Genomic DNA, 13722 nt, shown 5'->3' with positions numbered 1-13722 from the left:
TAATAATAGATCATCCATATATGCAGACAGACAACTTCCAGGAAATAAGGTTTTACAATACTAAAGCAATAGCATCATCTTTTAATATTGTTACATACATATGCTCAAAAAATAGTATTTATATAGAATTAATTTTGGATTTGCTTACAGACTTACTATTAGTGCTTGCAAATCAGAAGTGAAGAATTTAAATGTTTTCTGATTTACCATTTCCCAACAGCCAAATAACCGCTATAGCTTTCTAAATTGAAATGTTCCTTTATTTGGTATAGATATAGCTGATTGTTAATAATCAGGGGAATTAAAACTTTCAAAATATTCTACCTTCCCCATAACTGTTATGATGTAAAGTTTAAAGCATTTCATTTTTTTGTCCTCAAGAACATAGAAAAAAATAAGTTTTTCTCTTATTTATAATAGATTGTCACAAGACGATTGGATTGTTTTGGCTTCTGTATTGTACACTTCTGTGTGGTTTATTAAAGTCACCCTTTTTATGGTACACTTTGTGACATCTGTGTGAAAATATGATCAATAAATAAATCTTGAATTTACTTATTTATGACCTTAAGAACAAAACTTTGAAACATAATGTAATCTTATATTTTACCCCAGTGAAACATTGATGTACTTCACTATTTGACACTTTGACATGCATAGGTATTGTACAGTAATATATAATGATATGAGTCTTCTTAAGTAGGTTTTCTTACTTCAATGAGCTTTATATAACTCAATACAAGTCATTTCTGGTACATACTTTTGGTCTAGAAAGCTATTATATTGTACTGGAAATTTAAACTATGTTTAAATAGATGTATTCGCATTAGAGTACATTTGGCATTGCATTTTAATTAATTGAAAAGCACAGCATTGATAATTCAGCTAAATATTTTAGCTACTTCCTGAATAAAGTGCCATGGCGTAGAAAGATTGGAGAGTGCTATAGGAAAACCCTGGGACAGAAATAAGCGTAAAACTTTACAAGAGTGTATTAAAGGTGAACTGCAAACAACTGGGACAAACGGCAAACTAAGAAAGAGCAGAGGTATCTATGAGCATCTAAGTAAGTTTTATTGTTGCTGCTTTATGACAGCTTTATTTCCACAGGTGTGAGTTGAATGTTTCTGACAAACCGGGCAACTATTACTGCATTAGATAACCTCTAATCCACTCCTGCAGTATCTCACAGAGGCAGACAAGTCAATCATCTGAAATCGCACACTCTGTCCGTCATTTGTAATTCCCATGAGGTGCAACTAAAATTCAGAACGTGGCTAAGAACTACCTTTTCCTGTCAGTATATATACTTATGCATACATATATATACATAAAAACTATTTTTTCTTGGACTCATTCAGAATAACAATGTGCAGCTCTGAGCTCTGACAAGCTTGATGTTAATCGACACATTGTGTAATAGCACTGTTGTGCTGGCCAGTCTCCATGAGACAAGCAAACGTGCCTTGAATCTCCATCCCAGCCTGACATTTCAAACATCAGTGGACTCCCACCAGGAGTCCTGCAGTTTCCTTCCAAATACACACACAAGCACACATAAGTACTCTCATATTTAGAAAAAAAAAAAACACATAAAAAAGACCAAGAAGAGGAGGATGAGAGCCCTGCATCCTCTGTGTCCTCTGCTTCAACTCCAGACCCTGAAAACACCGAGCAAACGTCACCTCTCCCCCCGACTGCAGCCAACCCTTCCAGATTCTCCTCCCTTGATTTTCACCACAGCTATAATCATCACCATCATCATCAAAAACTATAATCATCATCATTATTTTTATTACATTTTCAAAAAAGTGCAAAATGAACTTCCCCGTGCCCTCGTTCAGAAGGCAGGGCAGTAGAGGATGGGGAAACGATGGCAGTAAGAAGAGCAAGAAGAGCGCGAGAGAAGAAAGAGAAAAGAGAAGAAGATTTCTGTAAAGTTTGAAGTGCGTTGCTCCTGTAAATGCACACTCAAGTGGCAGAAGGCATACATTAACACAGCAGTCTAACTATACAGTCCAACCTGCTGGAGGTGGACACCCACCAGCGTGACAGAAGAGCACAGGGCGAAGACAAGTGTGTGCACACAGCTGAATCCATGTGCACAAACTTTGCTTTCAGCCTCGATTTTCCTGTTAATATTGGAAGATTTCAATTGGTTTCCTCGGTTGGTGATGCATGAAAAGTGACATCCTGGGATCTCATCTTCTTTTTTCTCTCTCCGTGTCTTTTTTTTTTCTTCTTCTTTCTGGAAAAATCGGGACGAATCCATGTCACAAGTTTGTGTCCCATCTTTTCCCAGCTTTGGAAAGTTTAGTTGCTTTATTTTTTTTTTCTTTTTTTATTTTTTTTTTTAATCTCTATTTTTGTTGGAGCTACAGCACAGCACCCACAGCACACAGACGACAAGGAAGGCTCCAGAAAGAGGGTTGTTGTGAGAGGAGTGGTGAGGCAAAGTAAGTCACTAATATTGTGCCAGAAGGAAGAGAAGAGGGGCAAAAGAGAGTACAGAGAGGAGAATAGAAGGAAGAGAAGAGACAACAGTGTGAACAAATCCGTCCTGAGTTCAGCTTGTTTCATCACAAACCTATTATCGATCACTTTCAAAGACTTCAGCTGAACATTAAACCATTCTTGAATGAAGGAGAAAAGGTTTGCAATGAGAAAAAAATTTAAAACACTTGAGACAGATAACGAGAACAGTAGGGCCAATGAAAAGACTAATGAAACGGGGAAACAGGTGACAGAATATGGCTAAGATATAGTTAGCTAGTGTTCATAGGTGAAACCCTGCCAGCCTACATAGCTAAATTATATCTTCATAAGATGAGTACAGGTATATCATAACGTCACAGAAATGTTAATTAATTAGTAGAATTAATAATTAATAGAGATTCACTACAAACATCATATATTTGGAGCGTTTATGTCTCTTAATTTTGATTGTTACCTATTAACAACTAATGAAAACCCAAATTTCTGTTTCTCAGATAAATAGAATATAGCAGCAGACAGAGACTGACATTCTGTACAAAGGTGGCAAACCACAAGTGTGTGCTTCTGATTGAAAAGTTGAGTGGAAGGAAAAAGGGTGGCTGAAAAATCTGGCACAGGCAACAGGGATAACTGAAGCCTGGAGAGGATTCTAGCTCATTTATGATTTTTGGTGAGAATCACAAGGGACTGACTGTGGCTGGAGTCAGAGCTTTAAGAGTCACTGCACACAGTCATTTCCAGAATATATTCTGCAACTGTTACCTTCCTTTTGTTAAGACACTCCTGAATGCAAGACACTGGCAAATACTTCTTAAAAAGGACATGTCCCAAGTCCTCTTTCCATTAGAAAAGAACATTTTATTTTTCATTGGTAAATCAAGGTCCCAGAGTCTGGAGATAAAGGGAAGAGGCACAGATTTCAAGCTGGTTGAGGTTGTTCTATTGTATTTTATAAAGTCCAACGTTAGCAGAGATGTTTACCAAAAAGGTTTTAGAGCATTCCATGTTTCACTCTGCTGACAAGGTTTATAGAAGAGCAGATTTTATTTTTCCAGCAGAATATGGCAAAAGTGCAAACTCTCCTGGTCTAAATCTCAAACATTGCCAAGGCTCTAGAGCCAACAGTGAGGATGAACTGAAGGCTGGCGCACACATCTGCAGAGCCACAGGCTGGTGGCCCCGGTCAATTATTGAGTACATAGTACATGTTGTAGCACCACAATGCTGTATTAATTATTTTCATTGGTCTTTTGTAATAACCGACTTCTACGAGAAACTGAATTTGGGGTTCATATTAGCTGCACATCACAGTCATCAAAATTAACAGACATAAAGACTGGAAATATATAATACTCTAGGTTTACCCACTTGGTATGCAGTGAGTTTCACTTTTTGAGCTGAATCACTAAATTAACATTACGATGATATTGTAAATTATTGACATCCGCCTGTATGTTCATACAGTGCCTTCTGTATTATATTGTGTAACTGTACTATTTATACAACAAGATTAAATGAGCTCAAATTATTATGATTCTCTAAGATACCAACTTGTTTAACTGGTCAGGGACTGCAGCGACAAATAAACGGATCGTTAGACCTCCATGGGCTGATTGCATAAGGACAGAAAGACAGACATACAGACAGTCAGAAACAGGGGGACTATTGGCAAAGTGGCGACACAGAAAAAAAAAAACATACAACAGCACAAAGGGCGAGAAATTCAGAGAGAAGTGGAAGAGGAAATTGAGATTCTAAAAGAAAATAGAGAAGAGTTTAAAGGTTTAAGAGAGCAGATGGCTAATTGTACCCGTGTTTCGCAGCCTGGCAGCAAGTCAGTCTTGTGCATAAGGACGGGAGCGGGAGTAGGGGAGAGAAAACAGGGGTGGGAAATAGGAGACGGGAAGTGGCCATGGAGGAAGCTGGGTGGTGCGATCAGGCCTTAAGAGCGTGCCACTGGGCGACGTTAGTGCGCGGCCGAGCGAGCATGTCCTTCCAATGCTTTACTTCTGCTGGCCCGCTCTTCCACGATAGGTAGATCTGAGAGTGGGGAAAGAAACAAACATGTACTCTTCATGAAAATTTGTAAACTACTGAGGACATAAAAAGCCATTGTATGGCCCATCTCTTCCAAGTTGATATGTTTTCACGTGTATCATGATGGTAAACGGTGTTTGGTATCGGTTATTTCGGAAAAGCAGCAATAAGTCAAAAAGCAGTGATGAGGTGAAGCAGTAATAGCTGTCCTTGTTCACTCACAGGCTGTATTACTAAAGTGATATTAATGCCATTGTTGCCTAAATTAATGAAGCTAGAGGTTGAAATGGTCAGTATTCAAACAAAGGAGAGAGTTATAGCTTTTACTTTAAATGTTCTGTAAGTTTCATGTCTCTTGAAGCTTAATGTTAACTCATACACATAGGAGGAGGCGGCTGGTTGGTGTTGTTCAAATTGCTTGGTTGTCATGACAAAACCTTATTTGTTCAAGTTCACAACGGGTGACATTTGCCTAACTCGGAGCAAAATTGAACCATTAACAGTAGCAGAAGGTCCCATCTAGTGACTTAAGGTAATTTTAACGTCAACTGGATGTCTGAGCTTGTAAGTGTGGCTTGTCTAAGGAAGAAAAAGTTTCTTCCTTAGACTTCTTCCTTTCCTGCTTGCAGAAATTTGACCCCTCCTGCACAGGCGATTGATGATTTGCAGAAAGTACAATCCAAAGTATTCATCTTTCTATAACCAAGCTTTTATAATAAGCAGAACTGCGTCTATCCAGAGACTTTGACTGAAAAGCCAACTTACTGCAACAAATCAGATTTTATTGAATTCAACTAAGCTTTGCTAAATCCAGCAGGCATTTTGAAAGAAAGTGACCCAAATCCTGTTGTTAGACCAGGATTTGGTCTAACAACAGGACAATTTGAGCAAACATGCAAAATCTATTTCAAGTTTTGGAACTACACTGAATAATATTTCTTTCCTACAGAAAAAAAAAATGAAAATAAGTCATTCTACTTCATTTGATTTTAATTTGCTTTTATGTTCTTCGCCCACAAGTACTGTTGACTCTACGATTCTACAACACACCGAGCTAACCCATGACACCTATCTAAAAATCTCTGCAGACTCCCCGCAGATGCTTATGTCATAAATTACCTTGCCAATAACATCGTTGCGGCTAAGCCTGTCCTTGTCCATGACGGTGATGATGATGGTAGTCTCCCTCAGCACATGGGCAGGGACATCAAAGGGGAAAGACTCGTTGAAAACTGGATTCAGACAGCGCTTTATCACCGGCGTCTTCTTCTTCTCCACACGCTTATCCTTGTGCATGAGCCACACCTTTACATAAGGGTCTGCAGAAAGGACGCAAAAGAGCAGAAGTTTACGCAAGGGTAACTAAGAAAATGCCTATGGATGTTTTTTTTTTTCTCTTTTTTTTTACTTTCAGGGTCAGCTTTGCAATTACCCTCTTGATTGTTATGGACAGGAAAGGCAGCAGGGAAGCAGAGACCTCGATTGAGCTCAAGGTCAACCTATTCCCTGAGCTAGCAAACATACAAATGAGGAAGTATTTATGGAAATGGGGCTTGGGATTCGTACAGCAAATTCTGGAGCAATTTTATATCTGGTAATAGTAACTGCAGGAAACTCTAATTTTACCAAAAAAAAAAAAAAAGTACAGAAAGCATGTCACAGCAGGACTGGATACTTTTTTTAAACCAGAAGAGACCAAAGTGCGCTGATACACATTTAGCTTTGAGGTTCAAGATCCTCTTAAATATACAGGCAGATAGAGGTCAACAGATATGTTTGACGTAATGTCACCTTGCTGCTGTGACTATGAACAGAGGACACTAACCAGAGTACAAAAGTATTTAAACACCTTGACTGTTTCCACATTTTGTCACATTACAACCTTCTGTGCATTTTATTCGAATTTTACATGACAGACCAACACAAAGCAAGAAATTATTATGAAGACGTAAAGAAAGGAATTATAGACTTTTGTCAAATAAAAGTCTGTAAATTTACAAAGGCAGAAAGAGCTGCAGCTCACTGATCAGTCTTTACTGGGCAAACAGTAAAGACTAACGCTCACTTCATCTGTCACTTAATGTGAAAACATTGAAGCACACCGAAAGTACTTTCTTTGATTTGAACAATTCTGTAGAAGCTGCTGTCACTGCAATATGACAAAAAAAAAAAGTGTAAAGAAATTTTTAGCAAAGTACTCATCCTTCTGTGTTGACCGGTCAGTAAGTACCGTGTACTTCAAATTCAAATTAAAACCTCAAAACTCTGAAAGTCAAGGCAAAGGCGCCAACTGGGAAAAACACAGATTTGAGACCGAGACAAACACAGCAAAGACTTTACCCGAGGTGCCCCCGATATCCATGGCTTTAAGATGGCGAGCTTTGATGATGTTCACAGTGATGGTGTTGGCAGTGGGATTATAGCAGAGAGACACCAGCAGGTCGCCTCGTCTCCCCTGCAAAAACGAACCCACACACAAAAAAAACAAAAAAAACAATGGAGTGTGAATCATCCGGTCTAAGATCAGATTTCATCAGGGGGTATCAAACTCCAGATTACTCACTGCCTCGTTGTGCAATGTTACATCACTGCCCTTTCTGCTCTAACTCCATGTGCCAAATACAGATGGTCCAGTGACCGGGCTGGCTTAGCTATGATCATTGCTCACCCAAAAGTCACATCAGACATGATGAAAGCTGCGACCAAACGTGTCACACTTGCTTTAACAAATTACACCGGGATTAAAAGTGCGCATCAGCCGTAGCTCTGTCTAACGGCCCCTCTTACACTGCCATCACTGCAGGGCTTAAGCTCCTTCCAGAAGGTCTTCAGCTGGCCCAGTTCCACCTTGTTCAGGGGGATTGACACCTCTCCGATGGGGTCGTTCCTGCTGAAGCGGTCGTAGTCCAACACCTGGAGGTAGAGAGTGCGTTCTCTCACCTTCTCGTAAGGGAAGCCTAAAGCAGACACAGGAAGCAGATAACACTGTGGGCGGAGAGGCATAGTTAAGTGGCAGATTGCGAAAAGCATGTTCCTGACAGTACAGAGGGAACAGTAATGTGCAACATGCTTCCACGGAAGAATATGACAAAAATGCCAACGTGTGGAGCAAAAGCTGTACTTTTTGTCACAAAACTAATCGCGTACAAGCTTAAAGGGCTGTGGGCTTGGGAAAGGTTTGAGAATATTCCACCCTAGTTTTCCTACTTTGTCGTTTCACACTCAGCCAATCTCAAAAGTCATAAAAAAAACTTGTTCCTTACAAGAAGAAAAAAATAAAAACTTTTGTCTTTGCCAATGACAAACAGCCTCTGCAGCTTACAAGATGATGATGATTATTACAGCAAGACAGAATATCGGTCTGCTGTTTCTAGGCTGGAGGTCTAATCAATAAAAAACTTGCTCTAATTTCACACTTTGGTATTGAGTTTTCACACAACTAACACAAAGCTCCTTTTCAATGGAGAAACAGGTCTTTTTGAAATCTGCCAAGCTTGCTGCAAATGAGCTTTATCTCTGTATCACTTGATGAAAAAAAAGCAAAGAAACCAGTTTCATGGTCTGAAAACTGCAGTGTCTTAACAGGTGGAAAATTAACACAATATTTACATTTCTATTCACAATGCCTAATAAACCAGCTTCTTGGTTATACATTCAGACTGTTTGAAATATACAGGATTGTGGTTGCTATTGCTTATTGTGCAAGAAAAACAAAAGAAGTACATTTTTAATACAACTGTGACAGATTCACCCAAAAAGTTCCTCTCAAACAACAACTATTGCAGTTTCTAAAATAACTAAAATTGATTAGTTTTATATATATATATAACATTTTCTATAAATATGAATTCGTTATTAGTTTTATGTTGTCGTTTGATACTGAGGTTATAATAAAGTATTTATGTGTTTCTGCCATTCCCCCCCCCAATACACAAACACTGAGAGGAAAAATCAGTATTAACAGCAAAAATAATTCTCATTTCAAAACTTTATGCTCAAACAATCCACTTACTCTACAAAATCACTTCATTTATCTTTGTAATTTTAAGGTCTCTGATGGTTTAATCAGGTCGGAAACTGTCGGCGAAATAAAATGTTGCAGATGAAATTACCTGAGATAAAAGAGCAGAAAATTGAGGGGAAAAAAAATCTAATAAAAACTCAATGTAGGGTGTAAAATTACCCAAAATTAAGATGAATATATTTTTTACATTTCAACAGTGACTCAGTCTAATCACAAAAGTGTGATTTGATCCATCCCATTGTGCTTGTATAATTATAAAAGAAATCTCAAAAATCAAATATTTAACTGCTCACACAGTCAAAATGATTGGTGAGCCTTATTACTTTTAAACAAACTTGCATAGCTATTTAATGGGAAACTATAAGTCTGAAAAAAAATCACAAACATTTCTAACTCGATGTACATCCCACAGAGTTCAGCTAAATTCATCTTTTAAAAAATGGAAGGAGTTTGGGACTTGTCTAAATCTATTTAGAGCTGGCTGTCCTTACAAAGTGAGTGACCGGGAAAAGAAGACTGGTTCGAGAAGCCATCGAGACGGCTACGTCTAATCTGAGGGAGTTAAAGGTTCCAGTGCTCAGAGAGAAGAGACTGTGCTTTAAGAAATGTTTTCCATGGTTTCTTACAAATCAAAACTGCATGGCAGAATGTCAAAGAATGTCAAATATGAAAAAAAACAGTTCAAAAGACCGTACAAATCTATTCTGGAATTCAGCCAAAGGCACAAGGGATAATCTGAGAAAAAATGTAAGTTCATGTGATCCGAGTTTATAACCAAACTATGATGCAAAAGTTCACAAAAAATGGTTCAAAGAAAGCAAAGTTAATGTTAAGGAGCGGCCAAGTCAAAGCCCAGATATCAGTCTACTCAGGAATTTGTTAGCAAAACATGAAAAGAGCCATTTTACAACTTGACAGAGTTTGAGCTGGAAGAATGGAAAGAAATTATAGCTTGATGGCGACATATTCACATAGCCACAGTACTGATTATAACCAAAGGAGCATCTTCAATAAGATTTAATTTGAAGGGGTGTGCATAAGACTGACATAATACTGTCATAAGCATGACACGATACCTTTTAAGAACGTGAAGGAGTCTTTATGGCTGGTTATGAAGGTTGTGTTGAAGTGTCATTCTGTAAATAATGACACTTTTAATGCAAGGTTGACACTTTTAATGGACTTTTAATGCAAGTTTTAGTACAGCTTTGCATTAAAAGTGTCATTATTTACCAAATGATACTTCATGACAACATTAAAAGATTAACAAAGACTCCTTTATGTAATAACAGGTGTTATATCATATTTATGACTGTCACATCAGTCTTACGCACACCCCTTCAAATAAAGTATTACTGCATTTTCTAACTGGAAAGGGTTGAAAATGTATGCATTAACTTTACCTTATAAGGAATATTTTTATTAAATTTACTTTTTTATTTATTTTTTTTTAATCAGATTTTACTTATATTTTACAGATTTATTTTTGTGCAATTGAGACCCTAAAAACATGCAAAATGTGAATTTTATGCAACACTTCCCCTTTAAGATTTACATTTAAACCAAGAGAAAAAGAATCCAATGGGATTAACATTACATTTCAGGTCTTTAAAAGTTGGAAATATGACAAACCCTCAAAAAGGAAGGTTTCATTCCAGTGGGGGTTGAGGTTCTTCCTCTTGACCTTGGTTTCCAACTTGTGCTTCTTGTCAGGCAGCAGGTAGATTTTGACGAAAGGGTCCGAGGTGCCGGAGAAATCCTTGGCTGGCAGGTCCTGGCCCTTGAGAACTTTGACGGTGAGCGTTGTGTTCTGGAAGCTGTAGCCTATGCTGAACTGGATTCGACCGAGTTTTTCACTGACGGGCCCTTCGCCGTCATCATCCTCTGAACCTGGGGACAACTGCAAAGGTCACAAAAGACAAAGCAACGACTGTAAACCGTCACGTGTCCGGCAAGAGCCACACAAGGTACAAGTCAGACCTAAAGGCGCCGACTTTCTGCATCACCCGGACCTCGACAGAGAACAGCCGTGAGGGGGAACGATTTCAGAGTCACATTTTGATCATGGCGCGCTCGAGCAGCTGCTCAGAAACAGAGATTGGTGCAATGTTAAGAAGACTCTGAGAGTTTAATTTCCTTACTAATGTTCTTAAGAGGCAGGAGGTGCTCAGATTAAAGATACGGAGCTTTAGACTACCCGCGACTACCCTCTCACAGCCACTCTGACTGCTTTATCATTGCTCTGCACTAAAAGGCAGATATCTGATAAAAGCCAGAGAGAGGGGGGGGGAAGAGAGAGAGCAAGAGAGAAACAGAAAGAGGAGGAAGGAAGCTTTCAGCAAGACGTAAACCTTCCCTACCGTAACATATTCGTCCCACAGTTGTCGTCTACTTTTTTTTTTCTTGACACATAAAAAAACAATCGGGATACAAGTTTACATACATTACGTGGAGGTAAGCAGCATGCACTACAGTAGACCTTTATGTGAAAGAACTCAGGTGCTGTTTGGCATGCAAAGTGTTGCTCAGAGAATTACCTGAAGTACTACTTTTTGAAGCTTTCATCCAAAACTGAAATGACAAAGGCTCACTTCTGATTCATCAATACGGGTTTCAGAAAGACGGAGAATTTCAACTCTAATTTGTCAAACAGTATGAGTCACCTTGGATGACTTGGCTTGCTTGATTGCCACTGTGGGAACGGCTGGTGTGTTATTTTCTTCTATTATGACTCGCTCATTACCATCCACAGCTTTAGATCAACTTGCCTTATAAACTTACAATGACTTTGCAGCACAACTCCTGCTGGTGGCAAGAATTACCTCAGAACAATGTGATTTTATTTACTCGTCTTGACAAATATGACTTAGCTGACGTGCTTTCCATGTCTCAGAACAAATCAAATAAGATCTCAGCAGGATTTCCAAAGCTTTGGCTTGCAGAGTCCAACTTTCAAAATACAAAGTTATCTTTTTGGCCTGCCCTTTTGCTTAAACTACAGCTAATAGGCTACATATTTTTAAATTTCTAAAATTATATCTGCCTGGAAGCAAATACAAAATTAGCAATACAATTTAAATATTGCCTTTATGTATTGTATAAGTCATACAGACAATACAATTTAGCCCTTTAAACTTTATCAAAATCGTCTTCCAGAAGGATAGTTTGACAAATGTTCTCCTGACAATGCTCTAATGTTCATACTGTAACTTATTTAGAGAAAAGGTCATTTAGGACTAACTGCAAAAAAAAACTAGCAAAGGGGAACAAGGTATTTGGGGGTATGCACTTGATAAAGGAGGCTCAAATGCAACCTGCACATGTGCATAAAAACACCATAAAGACACCTGTGGCCTTTGCGTCAGAGACTGTTAATAGTTTTACAAATCAACACTTAATTTGTCAAAACAAAAAAACTTATGACCTATAACAACTAAATTTGAAGAAAGAAAATGTTTAAAATTGCATGAATTTTTTTAATCCACGGAATAATTGTCAGAAAGAAAACCTGTCAGATCTACAACACTGTTGGAATTTATGGGTTTTATAAGAAAATTGAGTTGAGTGTCATCTGAATAAAACTGTTGACATACGCCATAAAACAAACTAGTTGTGTTGTGCCACAGTGGTTATAGATTTTGCGAAACCTTGGCTTGTTCCACCTTATGCATCCTCAAAGGCTTTGCAACTAATTTCTTTATTTACACCAAAGTTAAGATGGTGCTTAAAAAAGGTGTTTAAATGTTAAATGGTTCACAGAAATCCAATGTGTAACAAGTAGCAAAATGTTGATCCTTTTTGGGCAAAAATACCCCAAAAAACATTGATTTAGAAGTCATTTCACTGTGTATTAGAGACACCAGTGATTTAGTTGGAAACAGCATGACTCAGAACTTAATAACGCTAAAGGTTAGTTACTTTAAAACACTCGAGCTTATCTGTTTTTTAAAGGTTTTTGTGGCACTGGTGGTATTTATACAACAGTAGATGTTCAGGAGGAATGGCAGAAACAGAAGGGGAAGACATGCAGCAAATGGTCCAGGGCCAGGAATCGAACCGAGGACTGCAGCCTCTTTGTTGTGCCGTAGAACCTTCTGTTTTTGTGTTTAGCATTTCTGCAATAAAAACTTTTTTTTTTCTCATTCAATCTAACCATTAGCCAGAAATGAACATGTCGACATGTGAACACATGTTCATTTGAACATGTGTTCAAATGAACGTGTGTCATGAATTAAATTACTTAAATCAACATTTTAGTCACATTAATTACTGAAATGTGTATGGAAAAAGATTTAAAAGGGGGTGTTATGTTTTATTCCAGGCACATAGTGCCATTTTATAACACGATCAAGTAACTATGCAGTACATCTTTAAAAGAAATTGGGCCTCAGTCTCTTTAAGAAGCTCTGCTCTTTCCAATACTCCACTTTCAGCACATCACCGTAACAATGTCCGTTCATTATGCCAACTACAACCATTCTTAGGAGCTTTGGACTGAGACTGAGACTCACAGTTACCCCAGGAGTTTGCAAGCTGCTGCTGCTGCCACTAGTCTGGAGGAGTTTGCAGCTCTGAGGCGAATGTTTGTGGAAATGGGCAGCACTTTGTAGAGCAGGAGTTCAGACACCACTGAATAGTTGTCATGTGAGAGTCATGGATTTCTCAAACATGGATGAAAGAATCAAAGCAACACTCCAGGATAGGATTTTGATGAGGGAATAATATAATATCATATAAAGCTAAAAAAAAAAAGATGATTTTAAATAATATTGCCCCCCTCTATTTTAGCAGTACACTAGTAATAATGAGTAATCACATATCGCTGGTTCACAGAAATTGCTTTTAGGCGCATATTTTGAGTGGAAAACCAAGACCTGAGGCAGAAGGGAAGAAAGGAAGGAAGCGAGGGAGGATGCCAGGTGGACTCATCTTACCATCACCATGTCTCCAGTGAGCGAGTTGGCCAGGTCAGTTACAGAAGAGTGCCCGTCGGCATCAGGAGGGTGACCCTTGGGGCTGTTTGCTGGCTTGTTGCCCCTGCAAGCAAAAAATCAGGTTGACAAACGTAAAACAGCTCAAACATTAATGAGCAGTTTACTCATCTACAGAAAGCGTTTGAGCCCACAGGGAGTCCAGCCTCCACCTGTTTAGCACCAAACCGCCTC

General features: G+C 38.5%; 1 protein-coding gene across 1 annotated transcript in view; it reads right to left on the bottom strand.

Moving 5' to 3' along the window:
* Positions 1 to 440: 440 nt before the first annotated feature.
* Positions 441 to 13722, bottom strand: part of LOC106930767 (uncharacterized) — a 37112-nt gene continuing 23830 nt past the window's right edge. The window contains exons 3-8 of the mRNA XM_088006237.1: positions 13492 to 13594; positions 10190 to 10457; positions 7321 to 7490; positions 6874 to 6988; positions 5653 to 5852; positions 441 to 4536 (exon numbers count right to left, since the gene is read on the bottom strand). Of these exons, the coding sequence (XP_087862363.1) occupies positions 4432 to 4536; positions 5653 to 5852; positions 6874 to 6988; positions 7321 to 7490; positions 10190 to 10457; positions 13492 to 13594 (961 nt within the window). The 3' untranslated portion in view covers positions 441 to 4431. The remainder of the gene's footprint in view (positions 4537 to 5652; positions 5853 to 6873; positions 6989 to 7320; positions 7491 to 10189; positions 10458 to 13491; positions 13595 to 13722) is intronic.

Source organism: Poecilia mexicana, unplaced genomic scaffold (genome assembly GCF_051168715.1).
Source record: "Poecilia mexicana isolate PSO_F unplaced genomic scaffold, ASM5116871v1 scaffold_6, whole genome shotgun sequence".
Classification (NCBI taxonomy): Eukaryota; Metazoa; Chordata; class Actinopteri; order Cyprinodontiformes; family Poeciliidae; genus Poecilia; species Poecilia mexicana.
The sequence above is the reverse complement of the archived record's forward strand: the minus strand, read 5'-3'. Positions and strand labels throughout refer to the sequence as shown.